Source organism: Phaethon lepturus, unplaced genomic scaffold (assembly GCF_000687285.1).
Source record: "Phaethon lepturus isolate BGI_N335 unplaced genomic scaffold, ASM68728v1 scaffold7376, whole genome shotgun sequence".
NCBI lineage: Eukaryota > Metazoa > Chordata > Aves > Phaethontiformes > Phaethontidae > Phaethon > Phaethon lepturus.
The window spans coordinates 13,903-31,406 of NW_010545487.1; the positions used below are offsets into that span (position 1 = coordinate 13,903).

Sequence of the window (17,504 nt, forward strand, 5' to 3'; positions counted from 1 at the left end):
TTTTACCATCAAATAAATTGTAATGGATGACATATTTGTCTCTAGATGTTCAAGGCACACACCTTCCTCCACTCTCCCATGGGGATAAAATTTCACTTTATATAGTGCTCCTTGGGTACTGACCTGCAAGTTTCAATCCTTCTTGACTTGCAGCCTCCCAATGCTCTCCTAAGAGGTGGCTGCTCCATAGACGTGCAGGAATGGGGGACAGTAACTTTTCACAGATCCCACAGGAAGAGCTCACTAACCTCAGGTGCACAGTTACTAGTTCAGATTAACAGTGAACACACAGACGGGAGGCTACCGAGGAGGTTTATATCCAGGTTTACTTTTGCCCAACCTGGATTTCCATCTTGCAGCAGCTAAACTTGCTTTTTTGAACTGCGTAGGGATGAAGGACATCTCATCCAGGAGCACAAGAAAGGCCCAAAGAGCTTCCAGCTGAAATCCAACCTGCCCTAAAAAACGCTTCTGCCCACGTTCAAAGAAACAAATTCCTTCGATGCAGCGAATACAATTACATCCTGCTGCACGCTTCCATCATCACAAAAGCAAATAAAACAAGGGACACTTCTGATGTTGGACTTCGGCAAAAGACGTTTATTATTATTATTATTATTATTGATGTGTTGCTGTTGTACCTTCTCTGCTCTGCCCACAGTGGTGGCATAAATGCTGTTACCATATTGTAGCTGATGATGCCGGTGTACAAATCAAAATCCATCTTAATTTCAAACTCCATTAGAAACACAGGAAAAAAGATCAACATTTACGAAATGTAAAGGGAAAAATGGTATGGAAAGAGGTTGTTGTTTTTTTTTAATTTTTCAAGCTTCCAAGACAGTATTACAAACAGAGAGCAAAGTAAAGCTAGAAATGAAATACTTGACAGCATCTGTTTAAAAATTACAGCTAAGAAACCTAATAAAAGTTGAATAAACAGTTACTAGAAATAAAAATTTTTACACATATGGTATTTGTCTGGGATTTTTATTTCTTTAAAATAATTCATACAAATGGTTACAGTCACAAACATGATTTTAACCAAAAATATTGCTAGCCTACCACATTACCAGGAAGGAATCAATGTAGGCAATGAAATGCTGCTACTTTTCAGTAGTCTAGTGCCTTTTTCGCATACCACCAATAATATATACTTTAACTGGTGACAAAAAGCACAATGCTCGTTTATACAAAACCTTTTTTTTTTTTTCCTCAAAATCTCTTTGCAAGGTTGTCTTCATTTTGAAATAAGGGAATTCATGCCAAAATTAGGAGAAACTGTTCTTTTGTTTACTAAATTATTCTAAAAAATAAGACAAGCAGGTAGAAAAAACAATGCACTGTGTGGCGTAGAAAGAAAAATGGGAAAAATTCATTGTCCTGAGAAGTTTGCCAACTGCCTCATTTTTGGGCATGTTTTAACATATAAAAGAAAGGATTTTTAATCTCAAAATTGGTTTGTTGAATGCCTCCCTTATGTTTTTCCTTGTTGACAGCTAAGCAAACAAACCCTTTTTAATGTTCTAAAAACTGTACACAGACAAGTACATTCATGATATAATTAACTACTAACTTCTCTTGCTTAACAAAGAACCCATAGGACACAGAAACAGTGAATCAGTCCACTGGACAGGGACAAACTACAATTTATACGGAGGAAAAAATGTTTCCAAATCTTCTTTTTGTCTCCCACCTTTTCCTTTTATACTGTATATTGGACCAGTTTCTAAAACAATAATCGTCTCCTCCTGTAAGTTCATGGTTTTGCCTTTAATCAAAATCCAGGGTTTTGTTTTGTTTGTTTGTTTTCCACACACTGAAGTTGAAATCGCCGATGTTGGGAATGCTGTTTTCATAGGCTACAATTGGTCGCTTGGGTGGTCTCTATCAGCTTCTGGTTTGACAGTTTGGCCAGGGGAAGGAGCATGGGGCGGGTGGGCTACAGCAGGGAGGCCGTGTGATAAAGACATAGGGTTGGGGACTATTCCTTCTACTGCTGCAGGTATGCCAGTTGAAGCCACGCTTACGACGCCCGGGGGATACCTGCTGAGAGAAGAAAACGAGAACATACATTAAAACCAAGAGATGACTGACTGGAAAGCCCACCTTGCCTCCTTCTAGAGCTACCAAGATGCTGCTTCTGTTTTCAGACCAGTGAGAAAGACAGGTGGTTAAGCTCCAGATGAGATACCATATGCAGATACTGCTAAATAATGCAAAAGATGCTGTATTTTACCCACATGAGAAATAAAGGTTTCCTAGCTTGTTTCTTCAGATTAAATAGCATGAGTGGCAGCACAGCAACAGAAACAAAGTACACCTCAACAAGAAGTAGTTCAGGCTAGGTCTGCATGACAGGTATCTGTCCTCTATGACTTTTCCTCCAGTTGAACTTTGGGGATATTCTTCTCTTTCATTCTCACATGAAATTTTAAAATTTCACTGTTGTGATTTGAAAAAATAATTCTTTAAACTTCAATCTTGCGATTGTAGCTTTCTGCTAGCCCTTCAAAAGAGAAATCATACCCACACAGTCTTAAGATGACAAATTCAAGCCTATTGCACCCGAGTGCCTTTTCAGTATCAAACCTGCCACTGTACTTGTCTGAAAGAGAACCAGTATCAGTTGTACAGAGGACAAGTGCTTTAGGCAGACTGCAAGAGAGAGAGGTGCAAACACAAAAAGTACCGATGGTTTTAAAGATTTCTTACTCTATCTAGACGAACAGTGAGGCCTAATATTAATTCAATTAAAAAAAAATCACCCTCTGATTCAGCTTGATTTTTATGATGGCTCTGGTATTATCAGGCTAAAAAAAAAAAAATCTTACGCATCTACTGTTTCAATCCAGACGTTCAGATGTCATCAGCGAACACTGTTATTTCACAGTGCTGTATATAAACAACAGCTACACACGAGCACTTTTAACAAAAATATGTTTCCTTTTTAGCCAAATAACTTGCAAATGGGCACTGAGGTATCTCACGCTGGCCACCTGACACCAGCCCTTTGCCTCCCTTCCCCATCATAAAGCTGCACACTCATCCCTTCTCTCCCGCTACGTTCTGCCCATCCAAGTGTCCTAGTAAGAGCATTAGCCGTTTAAAAGCCTAAACACACAAACCTACCACTTAACTCACTGCAGCATTTGCTACCCTAATATTTACTTAGAACTACATCGGAGACAAGGCACTTCGAGGCTTGTCAAGCTTTTTCAAATATCTCATCATTCTGATGTTGATTTTCTTCTCAGCAGAGGTCAATGCTGCATGCATTGGGGAATTTCACCCTATTTCAGTAGCATTTTTTTCCCCGAAGTAATGCATGTTTGTGCTGCTCATCCTAAGTTCCCTCAAACTGAGAGAAAATTAGTGCAGAGCTTATGCAAAACTCAGAGAAGGAATCAAGCTGGATGAAAGCATACTTATCTGTTCTTTTTTCTTCCACCACAGAAACATCAGGGAAGCCGATTTTTGCAAGCACCGTGCCAGACAGGGTCAGCATCGCTATGTGCCACGGCACAGGGACAATGAAGACACCATACACTGGCCTGGTCATTGTGGGAAAGACTCCTACAGATTGTGCCACTGACTGTAACCTGGGATGGGTAGCCAGTATGTGAAAGATCACATCACCCGTAAGCCAGTGAACTTTGTTCCCAACTGTACACATATTTACAGGGCTTCCTATGCCGATGCCTCCTCTAGAGAGGTTCCTTAGTATTCATTTGCAGTTGCTAATGGAATTAGTTGCTTGTTTCAGTATGTCAATTTGACTTATTAATCAAATTTGCTTCAACTCCTATGAAAACTGTCAGGCTGGGTATTGTTTTACTTACTCAAATTTAATTTTGAAACAGCTTATCTGTTACTCTAGGTGCTTTGCAAAAAACACAACATGACATGACAAAAACTTCCATTTAAAAGCCCAACACAGCAACCATTTCCAGCACAGAATCTCTACTTCCTAACATCATATTCTCTGAGCATCAACACACCGGAGCTGGGAGAAATCAAGGAGAGCGCCAGGTCTACAACTGTGTTTCCTTCAGGAAGAAAAGTCAGAGCATCCCCCTCATAAAAATGGATGGTGGTGGATCAGGAGCATTAACAGTTCCCTTATGAGCACATTAAGCAGTTCTAACTACACATCTGTAATTCAGCTTTGACTCCAGATACACTTGCTGTATACAGAAGTATTCCCCTTGGACACCAAGTTACAACAATTGGGACTCTACCTGCCAGCACATCTCCTAAGACACAGGCTTCCTAAAGGCTTTTAGTAACATCCAAAAGTCCTACAATTGTTTTTCTTGTCCTCAAGCTACACAATGGCAGTAGCCAAAATGCAGATAACATAGCCCCCTACAGAACCTGTATTTCGCTTGACGGCTCCTAACCCTATTTTGCCATTCTCTTTCCTTAATTTTTGTCCCTTTTTAATTTAATCACCAGTGTTGTTCAAATCATATCCCTGAAAGGAGGGCACATAAACTCAACAGCCTCTACACATGGGCATTTCTATGCTACATAACCTTCCCTTATGTTGCTATTTATTGCTTTTCTATTCTTAACCAGCAAATACATTTCCCCCAGCACTTCATAAAGTTGCCCCCAATCTTCCTCCTCTGGCAGCAGTAAGATGAAACATTTTCCAGGTAAAATGTCCACTAAATTAAATTTTTGTGAAAGCAGAAGCGAGAGATCAGTTACACCTCCTCTGCTACTTCATTCTCTTCCTTCCCCTTCCCCAACACAATTTTAATTTACAAAGGAAAATACAGTAGCCCCATTAATTACAACTGAATGGCAACTTTAATTTCTATGTTAATCTGTATTTTTTAAAAATACAGAAGCACCCTGAACTCACTATGTTAAGCTCTTGTCGTGGTTTAGCCCCAGCCAGCAACCAAGCACCACGCAGCCGCTCGCTCACTCTCCCACGGTGGGACAGGGGAGAGAATCGGAAGGGTAAAAGGGAGGAAACTCATGGTTTGAGATAAAGACAGTTTAATAAGTAAAGCAAAAGCCGCGCACGCAAGCAGAGCAAAACAAGGAATTTGTTCACTACTCCCCATGGGCAGGCAGGTGTTCAGCCATCTCCAGGGAAGCAGGGCTCCATCACGCGTAATGGTTTCTTGGGAAGACAGACGCCATAACTCCGAACGTCCCTCCACCCCTTCCTTCTTCTTCGTCCCAGCTTTATATACCGAGCATGACGTTATATGGTAGGGAATATCTCTTTGGCCAGCCTGGGTCAGCTGTCCCAGCTGTGTCCCCTCCCAGCTTCCCGTGCACCCCCAGCCTGCTCGCTGCAGGCCAGCATGAGAAGCTGGACTGTCCTTGACTACTTAGCAACAACTCAAAACATCAGCACTTTATCAACTTTTTCTCATCCCAAATCCAAAACATAGCCTCATGCTAGCTTCTATGAAGAAAATTAACTCTACCCTGCCTGAAACCAGGACAGCTCTGTTCAAGAAACTGAGTCTGTCCCAAAAGAGCTTAAAAATTTAAGTGCATGCTGTCGTCTTACATTACAGAGTGTGAAAATCACCAGTGAAATAACTCCTGGATTACCAACATATAACTATTCTCGTCCAAGTACCTCTTCAGTACCTAGATGTTCTCACCTTCTACCTGTTAGAAGGCAGAAAGATATGTCAACATGTCTATAAATTGCACAATCACTGTTTATCAGCTGTAAAATTTCACTGTGACTATAACCCGCACGCCCGACAACACGGGAAATGGCAGGGGGTTATTTAACAGGCAGCTCAGTAACAAAACCACAGTAATAACACAAAAGCAGGGTATATTATGCTGCTTCATCGAGACTACTGCAAATAGTTTCTTCTCAGGAATATTGTTAATGTTTACTCATGGGATAGGTCCCATTCGCTTGACCTTTTGTGTCGATAGGGCGTCTTGCATTTCATGTAGTAAATGGGTTTGTTTTTCCACAGAATACAGTGATACTCAGAAGATCTAGATTATATTCTGCTGATGAATGCTCAATGTTCTTTGCTTGTGATAATATCTGATAATTTAAGAGTTCTGTCCTACATCAAAATACAAGTAAATGATATATCCAGAATAAAACAGCCTCATTAGTTTTAGCTCACCGAAAGAGCTATTTGCATTTTTTAACATATAAATTATTATCCCAGGTCTTATCTTCTAATGCAATTACACGACTATGATACAGTTATTAGCACATCTGAAACACCATACTGCCTGTGAAAGACTCCAGAACTCAGTTAGTTGAACATAATCGTGGACTGCAAAGAAAAGAAAGAAAAATATGTTTCAAAGAATCAATTCAAATTCTGTACTTAATCCAGGTAGGAATTAAGCATCAGCAAACACTGCTACTGAAACCAATTTCTTCATAAAGCCTGAGCGTTGAGTCCTGCATTTTTTATACTGCACAAAATAAGAACTGCCTTCACCCACACTCAAGCACTATTCTATCACCCTTCCAGAAAGCAGCTTTTAATATTTGTTGCATGACTCTTAACTTCTCCCCCCAAATTAGTTTTATTTTGCATTGGAAAAAAATTGTGAAGTCAGAATTTATTTACAATGAATTTTCTTTATTGAAAAAACTGACTGAAACAATGTCTTAAAGAGGCATTCAGTTCTGTGTTTATCCTGCTTAAATTAAATACATATGGTGTTTACCTTGTAAATCATTAACTCCCAAAACATTCCTAAGTTAAAACCCATTTTTAGCTGTGAAGCCTGCTCCTGCTGGACTTGTGACCCCCAAAATGAGAACAAACAACTGCATTTTATTTGGGCACACAAGCCTGTTCTTAACTGCCATGACAGGGTTGGAGTTATTACCCAGTTCAGCAATACCTGCCTTTAAGCCTCAATTGCATTCAGCTATACCCTAAACATTCCCAACTGAAGTCAATGAAACCACATGCTGTGTGGAGGAGAACACATGTGCTTGAACTTTTCATTTAAGCCAATAAAAACACCCTTCCTCAGATATTTAGGGCTATGGGTCCTTTTTCCAAAAATAAACATCGTGTTGTGATGCAAGATGTATGCACGCTGATCAAATCAAAGCTATGCTCTTCCCTTGGTGCACTTATTGCTACTGATAAGGAGATTTCGGCAGAGGGTGGCGACGCTCCCCTGTCACCTCTCCATCACTTTCTGATGAGACTGTTAGAAGTCACTGGGACACGAGAGCTTTGCATCACTTCTCAGCAGTGCACAGCTGGGTTCTCATATGGAGTAACACAAATAAAATCCTCTATCTATTAGAAGTATGGGGTAGGCCTCCTAAAGAAGGACAAAGATAAGAAAGATGTGTGAAGAAGGACAGGAAATATTAGGAAAAAAATAATGAAAGGACTGCACTGTCCCTTCCCTCAAGGCATCGGGAAGCAGCTGTTTGTAGCTTTCTCAGACAGTTTCATCCTACTTATGAGTAAATACCATACTGGAAGATAAAAAATTGCAGACATTTTTCATAAATAAAAATTGTGTGACGTTGGCTACTAGGAAAAATCTGCTGTTAGAACAGCTGCTAGGGATAAAGGGACAGAGAAAGGCTCTCAAGCAAATAAAGTAACTAAGGAACGTACATATTAGATGTAAAAAAATTGCCCCTTTCTATTAATTATTAAGAGCTGCTTTCACAGTTGATTGAGAATACATCGATCAAGTCCTTCAAATGCTTTTGCTTAAAAATTAAATGTGTAATTTAGAAAACACTATTTTAAACATCTTGTTGTAATCACCACAGGCTATTCCACTGTATTCACTACTGAGCTATTTGTTCCCTTGCGTGTCTGGAGGCCACAAAACCACGCAGAAATAGTTTATTATTGAAAGCCTTTCTGTAACCTACTGCTGCATCATTACCCTCAGCAAAACAAACATAAACTTCCACTGCACTCACTGGAGCTGACCAGACTGTTTTACTTGAATATACAAAAAAATGTGTATTATTCAGATATTACTAACCACACAAAAAAAAAAAGATAAGAAAAGGAAACGTACTTACGCACTTGCTTGACTGACTTCAACTAGCAAAACAAGATTATCCTCCTGAATGCAACAATTATAAAAACAATATAGCTGGGGCCTAATCCAAAACCACTTCATTTATTAATAGAAAGATCTTATTTATTCTTGATTACCTACCTCTGAATTAAGGAGGTATTTCTTTTACACCTGGAGCATGCTTACCTGTATGCAGCACCATTAAGCTCTGGATGAACGACCCCGGGATCCATGCTGGCCCAATGTGTAGCTGCAGTCAAATGATCTTTGTTAACACAGTTTTTCAGACTGTCTGGAATACGACCTAGGATGAAGCAAGGGAGAGGAGATTAAAAAAACCCTTAACTGTATGCCTTATGCTCTTAATGTATCTATGTTAAAAATAGTTACAAATATTTGCATATTTAAATTAATACATAAAAATCACACTGAGCTCATTTTTGATCCTCACTGTTCCCCTTTCATCTGGGACTTAGTTAATAATGGTTGAAATGCTCTGCGTAATTTTTATTTCTCTACCTCTCCCTGTCTTTTGTATACAGGGTCTCAATAAAACCATAATTAACAAGATTCATGCTTTCCAAGAAGCTAAAACTTGAATATAGAGCTGCCACTCAAATTCAGTAACGTAGCCTCCTGCTCTCTGTCTTAAACTTCACTTTTCTCCTTTTCCTTCCATGTGTAACAGCAATAAAAACTCTTTATTGAAGAATGTAGGATTCTGAACGGAGTTTTGCCATAAACCTGAACATGACTGACACTTTTTTCTTGTCCTCCTGATCTTCCCCTACTTTATCTCCATTGCTCTTCACATTTATTTACTATAATGTATTAACCCTCAGCCATCTCTCTCATTCCTACAAAAAAATGAAAACACACCAGAAAACTCTCTTCATTTCTTCAAAACCTTTTCTTAACCTCTGAAGTACAACCGAAGATTTAAGACACAGATACTGGAAAATCTGTCAACCTGATTCAGCACATACTGGACAAACCTCTGAGTGCCTTTTGAAGAACTATCTCCAGCCCTGCAAAAAGTGACACAAACAGATACAACACACATTTTCTTCATGGCAACAGGAATATTTCCACCTATTTCAATGGGAGATCAACTGGAGCCTGTGATTTTTTTGACATGTTTTAATGTATCTTTTCTGAAGTTTAATCTTACTGCGCATTTGCACACACAGAGGTAGAAAGAGGTAAGTTCAAGTCTACCCCTGCTACTGTTGGCAACAGTACTCCAGAAGTGCTTTCAAAAACTGACCATACACCATCATTAAAAAATTCAGACTTTTTCTCTCCAACTTCCTACTGGAAATTTGATTAAGGCCTTCACTACCCTTTGCCTGCTCCTCCCATCCATCAGCCTGGCCACAATGGGGCTGTAAAAAAGGCTTTTCACAGAATTGCTTTTTGTCTCATGGACACCATCAAATACTCGTTACTGCTTTGCTTGCGCTTACGCCACTAAAACTTCCCACGTCTACTATGCACAAGCTGAAAGGGCTTCTGAGTTCAGTATCAGACAAGGTACGTGCCCCGTTATGGCTGAATTCCTGCCGTTCTCCTGATTAGAACTCATCTTCTAAGTTTAGCTGAAATATACATCCATCTAAACTTCTGCCAGAATTGTCCATAAATTTAAACAGTATCTTTCTTCTTCCGATGTTTATCCTTTGCAAGTATTTTTGAAGTGCAATCATGTCTTCCTCCCAGCCCCTCTCATTCTTCATTTCACTGACTTCTGTAGGCATGTTCTACTAGTCTCCGCTTACAAAACAGTATTTTAAAATTTATTTTAAACTTGTAACAGTCTTTTCACTTGCCACGCTCGCCTTCCCGTTTCTTCCACACTGTTTTCAGTGGTCCTTCTTATTTAATATTTTGAATGTTTTGATGTTCAAAAATATATTCAAAGATATCTAATCGCTGCTTATTATTTTTATTTTATACATCAGAACACCTAAGCAGAACCACTTAACATCTTTATCGTCAGATGGTAGTCACAGCCTGCATTCCTTCACTGTACACCTTTTTCCAATTAGTCTTCTCCCTCTACACCCTCTCTCCCCTATGGCTTTCACATACCCAGCTTTATCCCAAACTTCCTGTATCTTTCCTGTATTTGTTTCACTGCAATTCAGTGTCATTCTCACCTCCCTAATGCTGGCCTCAGTTTGATCTTACTACAAACCATGTGCAAACACTGAAGTGCTGAGAGCTTCAATACAAATCAATGATATAGATGGCTGATAGCACAATCACACACCTTAAGAAAATGTAGGTCTGTCTTCCTAGGCGTGTATGTTTGAGCTATTGCACAGTATTTAACATAAAAATAGCTCCGTATAGCTGACTCTTACTCAGTTTTCTGATCTTAGCCTATTAATGCTTATTTGCACATCAATCATGTGCCAAGTAGGTATCATATGCTGGATTGTGCAATCTCTCCCAGAGCTATTTGGGAGCAGGCAACAGTTATACAACAACTTAATGGATGTACTATTAGAGTTCTTCTGGAGTATAAGCACAAGGACCAATTCCAGCAAAGGGATGGTCAGACTCTTCAGGTTACCTCTGGAACAGAGAGAAATAGTGCTGTAGAGGGCAATTCAGATCAGGAGATTAAGAGGCGCCTTTAATCACCATCCAGAGGAGAATCCTCTTTCTGCACAGGCTATATATGAAACTAAATTGGCCAGCCTTTCTAGGCACAAGATACAGGAAAGGCTACTGCTAGTGCTTTTTTGTAAAGCAGAGCAATGTGTTGGCACTGAACTACTCTCAAGGTGACACAGATGGCCCTTCATGTCTGCAGAGCATTCAGCCTATATTGCCAAGGGGGAAAGCGCAAAGTCCTACTAAAGACAAAACATTAGTGTTTAATGAATCATTTTCCAGTATGAAAATCCTTCCTTTTATTTTAAGCTACAAGGGATTCAAACTGATGCCAAATGGCTCACTCTTCTCATTTTATTTATTAGCAGTGCGTGTTCAAGACATAACTGTTTTCTCTTATGTGAACAGTTTACAATTACATGGTAGTTATATAACAAAGAGACTTTGCCCTTTAAAATGTCAGACTTCTTTAGCAATGCTTTAAAGAGAGGAAACTAGGGTAGAGTAGCCTCCCAACAAAATACGGAAAACTTTGTTCTGACATAGAGAATGAGTTATTGAGATATGAGCATTACCAGGAACAGCATGAAGCTCTAAATCCTTTACCTCTGAACATTACAGCCTTAAAGACACTGTAATTCCTGACCCGTCCTCTAAGACGAAGTTGGATGAACTGGCAGTATGCAGATACTTGCAGGCAACCCCATCAAATGGGCAATATTTACATGCAACAACAACAAAAAGCGGATTTTTGACATATAAGTACATTTCTGTTATTTGGAAAAAGTACTTATTTTGCAGTGCCTGCCTTCTTTGTAATTGCAATGAACCTCCAAAATGATCTGTTCCAGCTCTGAGAACAGACTTAGCAGTATTTGCTGGTTTCTATGTTCCAAATACTGGAAGTGGTGAACAAAACCCAAGGCTGGTTCTTTTCAGCATCTTTCAAGACTGAAGAATGAAAAAGTTTGTTAAAAAGAAATATGCAGTGAAGGAGCTAATAAGGTGAGTAAGTACCTGTGATCGCCCTTCGGATCTCTCGTGCTGCTTCCTCCCGCATCTCAATTGAGGCTTGTTCGCTATACCAGGCTGCATGTGGGGTACAGATCAGGTTTGGTGCATCCTTCAAGGGGCCCTGACTAAAGCTAAATGAAGATTTAAAACAAGATCAAATGACAAAAAATATTGGGGGGGGGGGGGGAAGATCCAGATGGTTTTGTACATACACAGATTAATTTCTACAACAGAAAAGAATTGCATTCCATTCCTTGTTGGGTTTGTTTTTAATTGTCAGTTAATTTAGTACACTATTCATGGTATAAATAAGCAACAATCACCTCTCATAGACTCAAAGGGTAGAACCTAAGTACGGTAGCAACATTAGTTTCTGTCCAATGCACTTACTGCTAACTACAGCCACTGCCACTCCAGTTCTGGTGCAGAAATGCACAAAGCAAGACCCAAATCAATTCAGGATGCCATTCCATTTGTCCATTTCATCACAATTTGACTTTTACTGCATTAGGCAACAAAGCTCTGTTCTCTCAAGAGTCACTGTCAATGTGACATTTAGTCATTTAAAGAAAAAATCTTACAATTATTTCCCAATAAGAAGTCTATCCATCAGCAGTCTGAACTTCTATGATAATTCAGTTCTTTTTTCCTGTTATTTTTAACTGTTTTTTCCTTTCCTGTTCCTTTATAGAGACTCCACAGAAAAAAGGAAATTTATTTTACAGAATGATTTTCAGGGAAAGCAATAAATCTATGTAAAAGTGCTATCACAGCTACAGAGAAAACAAACTGAAAATAATGGAAACTTGCTCCTATTTGTTTCCAGTTTTAATAATCTTACAGTCAATTGTAACAACAGGAGAACAAATATTTTAAGACAAAAGCGTGCTTTCAGAGATGTTCATAATTCATAAAATGGTAGTTTTCATCTGTAGTTCAATAAACATCAGAATATCTCACAAGACTCTTGAATAAAGAGTTGCATGCTGCAATCAGATAGACATGCAGCACTGAAGCCAAAGGAAATTGTGGCTGTAATCCTGCAACTGAATCTCTGCAGATGGCATCTCCATGCAGTAAATGGGGCTTCCTATAGGTGCAACGGCCTGCTTGTGCAGATCTGAGATCTGAATTGGGAAGAATGTATGTAGCTGAAAGTTCCTTGAGCTGTTAAGACTCTGGCTTTGCACAGCACTACTGCATTGTAATGACTACATTTAGAAGTAAATGAATGCAGGGTATGCATAAATAAAATTAAGTATTTGTGATGTGGCATTGTGTCTCAGCAGATATAAAAAGTCTACCTAGAAGGATACTATTCTTATTTTTTTAAAGCTTCTATTCCCCCCACAAGCTGATAGGAAAGAGACTGTTCTCTCTCCAGTGTTTACAATCTGCCCTCAAGTCCTGAATCTGTTCCTCTTCAAAAACTTATGTGGGTTGTTGCAGGTAAAATTAACATTTCTCCCTGCCCAGACTGAAAAGTGAAAAAGGCTTGTCACACACAAGCAGTCTATTCTCGTAACTCTAACTCAGAAGTCAGGCTCAGGACTCAAGGACATATCAAATAGCCTTGTTTCTGATTAGGAGTGCTGATAGCGCAGTATCAATGCCACTCTGGGGAGTGCGGCATTTCTGCCTAAAACGCTGGACTTCTCAGTGCCACTCAAAAACTAAGGCTTGTGCTACCAGCTCTGCTAATGACAGCAGAGTTACTACTCCTCCAATAAAGGGTAAAACAAAACAAAACCTGCACTCTGACCACCTTCCTTATCTTAACTTTTTTCTGCAACCTGTTACATTTATGGCTTTCCTGCAGAGGCAATCTGGACAAAAGTATGTCCTCTACTCAGAAAAGTGTCGTAGTTATTTCTCACACCAAATCTCAACTCTTTGCCTTTTGAGTCTTTTCAGGCATCAACATTACTTGCCTCCAGAGTTGCATCAATGACAAAGGAGAACTCCCCTCAAAGCTGTGCCCAGGATTTGAACCAAAGTCCCTGCTATTCCTACTAAATAAACACATTGGATTTTTTTTTTAAGGAATTCAATCTTGGATGTCACTTTTTTCACTTCTGACCACATACACAAGCTCCATCTACATTTGCATTAGTCCAGTGCTGCACAGATTCATGTTGCTTTGCTAAGGAGTATTTAGCTACCAAATGAAGGGAAAACTCCATTTACTTATTGCTGTTGATTGTATCATGCACTAAGACTTAAAAATAAGAAAGTGAACAAAATAAAAAGAAAAGAAAAGGAAAAGCACCTGAATGGTTCTGACTCATGTACATCTAAGGCTGCCCCTCGTATCCTTCCTTCCTTCAGGGCCTGTGCAAGTGCTTTTTCGTCTACTAACCCACCTCGAGCTGTGTTGACCAGGAAAGCCCCTTGTCTCATCTAGGGAAAGTTAAAAACAAGAATGATGAAATAAAAATAAATGAAATAAAATCGTTGTGGCATTATTTTTTTACTCAAAAGAAGCATCCATTACAACAAAGGCTATTCAGCTGATTTAACCTGTAACAGTTGTCTTCCCTTTGCATTGGAAAGTACCACAAAACGTGATGCTTCTAACATAAAATGCTATTTCACAGCACTTAATAACCTTTCGTTTCTTGTACGTAGTGCCTTTTAATAGAAGCGTTGTTTCAGATATTGTGCAGTAACATGATCAAAAGATACAACCGTGCATATGAAAGTGACAGATCATTTTATGCCTTTTTATTTCACTGTGAAATTGCATGAGACAGAAACTACAGCACATTCTTAAACAAATTCATATTTTGTGGTTTTCAACTTTCACACAGATAAAAGCCTACACGAATTTTTCAGAAAAATCAATGCTTTTGGATTTTCAAACACTTTTCCCTCTAGTTGCCAAAACACAGCAGATCTCCGTTTTATTTATTTTTGTTTCTTCAGCTTCCTCCTCCCTGTGAGACTTTTCAAATAAAGGTCTAAAGAATTCTTATATTATTCAATTAAAAGGCATGAAAATGAATTTGGTTGAGAACGCTGTGTGCCCAGGAGAGAAGCTGTGCTGTGCGTTGTGCAGATTAGCATTGTAGATGACACTGTGTGGGGAGAAGTACAAGAATTTACACCATAATATATCCACAACTTGAAAACAAAGTGGAGGTTTAAATGAGAGAGATGGTACAGAAAAAAAATAAATTACTACATCCTGCTCCCAGCCACCCTAATGCTTCATCTTTTACCAGATGTCTTAAACTCAGCTTCTGATCGCAGAAGCATTTCTGTGCATGAAGGTAAGCATATGAAGAGCAGGAACCATGGTGAAGATGAACGATAAAAATCTCATTTTGTACTGACTCCATCTCTCACCGTAAGAATAAGAAAACCCCAACATTCTGACACCAAGTCACTACTTGAAACCTACACACCAAACTAAAGCTTATGGAAGTGGATCCTTACTCTGAAAGACTGATTTGAAATGCCAGATTCATGAACAACAAGGAGGTTTGGATGAAAGTCAGCTACAAGAATTTTTTTACATGAGATCATAGGAAATATTAAACAATTAACATGCATATGCTTGCAGTAAGGTTATATGAATAAAATCCCCACCATATTTTACTGGCCAACCTACTGTGGCCCTGCCTCTCTCCATTTGCAGACTCTTGGGTTTACAGAAGAACCATCTATTGGTCTGTATAGCAAAACCAAAGTCCACTTACAGGAGCAGAACTGAGCAATATTTCTTTCAGGTTTATCTAATTAACTTGGGAATTAGAACAGTGAAGAAATAGTGGCACGATCTTAATTTGGTCTAGTAACAAGAAGACACTCCTGATGGGAACCATCACTGCATCTCCACTACCTAAGTCAGCTGTGAGAACTAGATGAAAACTAGCAGGGGAGGGCTCACCCAAGTGACAATCACACCTGCTGTGCAGACGTGCCATATAGGCTCGTGGGAGCTCATATACCCTTCCTATATCTGCACTCTTGCAAATAGATAATTGGAGTTTTAAGCATAGCTTAGTGTATTTATATGCCCTTCGAAGGACTGGAAAATTTTAGTCAAAATGAACTCTGCTAAAATCCAACCTTAATAACCCAGAGTTTTCATTTTAGGACTATTTACAAAACTCTAAGACAAGTCCAAATCAAACAGAACATGGCTGCGTAAATGCATTCTAGTGGGAATGAATTACGTGACTCATAATGAACTGTAAGGGTGGATGCAGCTGGAGATGACCCTCAACAATGGGTGGACGCTTGAAAGAGCTTCACAGCTACAACTGCTGACAGCTGTTAAATTCACCTGCACTAAACCTGCATAGCTGCTGTAAAAACATACTGCATTTAAATGGCAGCATCTTTTTCTCAAATCTGTAAAACTAAAGATGACCTCAGCTTCTCTTAAAAGCACTTGATTACCATGAGTTCAATAAACACAAGCTTGAAACACATCTCTGAGCTACTCTAGGTCTACAATGTCAAGCACAATAGCTAGGCAGAATGCTGACTAACTAAAGGGAAAAGCTACTAAAAGAGAATACTGACACCAAATTTTCAAAGACATTTTAAGGTTACGTAATTTCAGATTCTAAACAAAATTCACGGTGAGACTTTAGTGAAATGAGATGCACCATACTCCTCTGTTCCTTGCTTAAAAATTGGTTATTACATGAGCATGCAATATTGGATAAAAGCGGCATGCAATGCTCTCTAAAAATTTTAGGCCAACTCTAATATCTGTCAGCTTAAAGATACCTATTCTGCTCTTTTTGATATAGATTCAGAAGATCTGCTCTAGGCAACCTACGCAGTCAGAGGTGTTACAGTTTTATGGTTTTCACATCAACTGTTACAATACAGACTGCTTCACCTATCTTCTATCCAAAGCAAGAATTATCTTCCAACATTTTAATCCTTGCTTTAATCATGAAGGATAACAAATAGCCCGATAAATGCTTACGACATCCTTTCCAGTACAGACTTTATTACATGCATTTCATTTCAGATGGTATCACTCAGTTTTAACCTGTTTTGTTTGTCTGATTAATGCACTAAGCCCTCTCCAAAGCTCATCACATTTATCCACCTCCACTCAAAAACTTCCCGAGACGTGCTGGCCCATGTTTCAGAGTCCACTGTATAATGAGTGACCACTGCTAAGCCTCCAGATGGTCCCACTGAATTCCATCTAGATGTCTGCTTGCAGAGACATCTAACCATGTAAACACCACAAAATGCACCTGAGCACACAACAAAAGATAACGTTCAGGGCAAGGTGACAGAGCTCTGTTCTCTTAGAGCTTTGCATTTGAAACTTCATTTTTTAGAGTTTTAAATCCCAAACCGTGACTTTATGTTGGGATGGATCTGCAAAATCCCTGAACTCTCAAATCAAGAAGTGTGTTATATTGTCAGTTTTCTGCCATGATCCTACATGACTGTGGAACACGTTCAGTAATTACTTCAGCTCTCCTAAAGTTCAAGACTAGTAGGTGCAAACTATTTCTCAGAAGCCAAGCAATGATTTTGCTGCAAGAGTGCTACTGTCATTGTTACCAACACATACAAACACTACATTTATAAAAAACAGCAAAATCAACTATTATATCTTGGAGTTTCTTTGCTGTACACTACCTACATCCTTACATCTCAACATTCTATTTCTTGCTGTTACCTACACTGAGGTTGGAGTCAGAAGTTAGACACTTAATGAAAAAGCTTAGTATCAGATTAGTCAATAATGGAGCAGTTATTACACCTAGATTTTGAAATTATTTTACTATTACCTAAAACTTCAGGGAGAGGTTAAGTACTAATTTCAAGAAACTTCCCCCCCCCCCCCCCCCCCCCCC

The 17,504-nt window shown here is 39.1% G+C and overlaps 1 protein-coding gene across 2 annotated transcripts in view; it reads right to left on the reverse strand.

The window, feature by feature from the left end:
- Positions 1–791: 791 nt before the first annotated feature.
- Positions 792–17,504, reverse strand: part of CTBP1 (C-terminal binding protein 1) — a 44,743-nt gene continuing 28,030 nt past the window's right edge. Inside the window, exons 5-8 of one of the 2 annotated variants that reach the window (XM_010288959.1) lie at positions 13,934–14,064; positions 11,668–11,795; positions 8,215–8,332; positions 792–2,049 (exon numbers count right to left, since the gene is read on the reverse strand). In XM_010288959.1, the coding sequence (XP_010287261.1) occupies positions 1,863–2,049; positions 8,215–8,332; positions 11,668–11,795; positions 13,934–14,064 (564 nt within the window). In that variant the 3' untranslated portion in view covers positions 792–1,862. The remainder of the gene's footprint in view (positions 2,050–8,214; positions 8,333–11,667; positions 11,796–13,933; positions 14,065–17,504) is intronic. The other variant, XM_010288960.1, reaches the window with a different exon arrangement.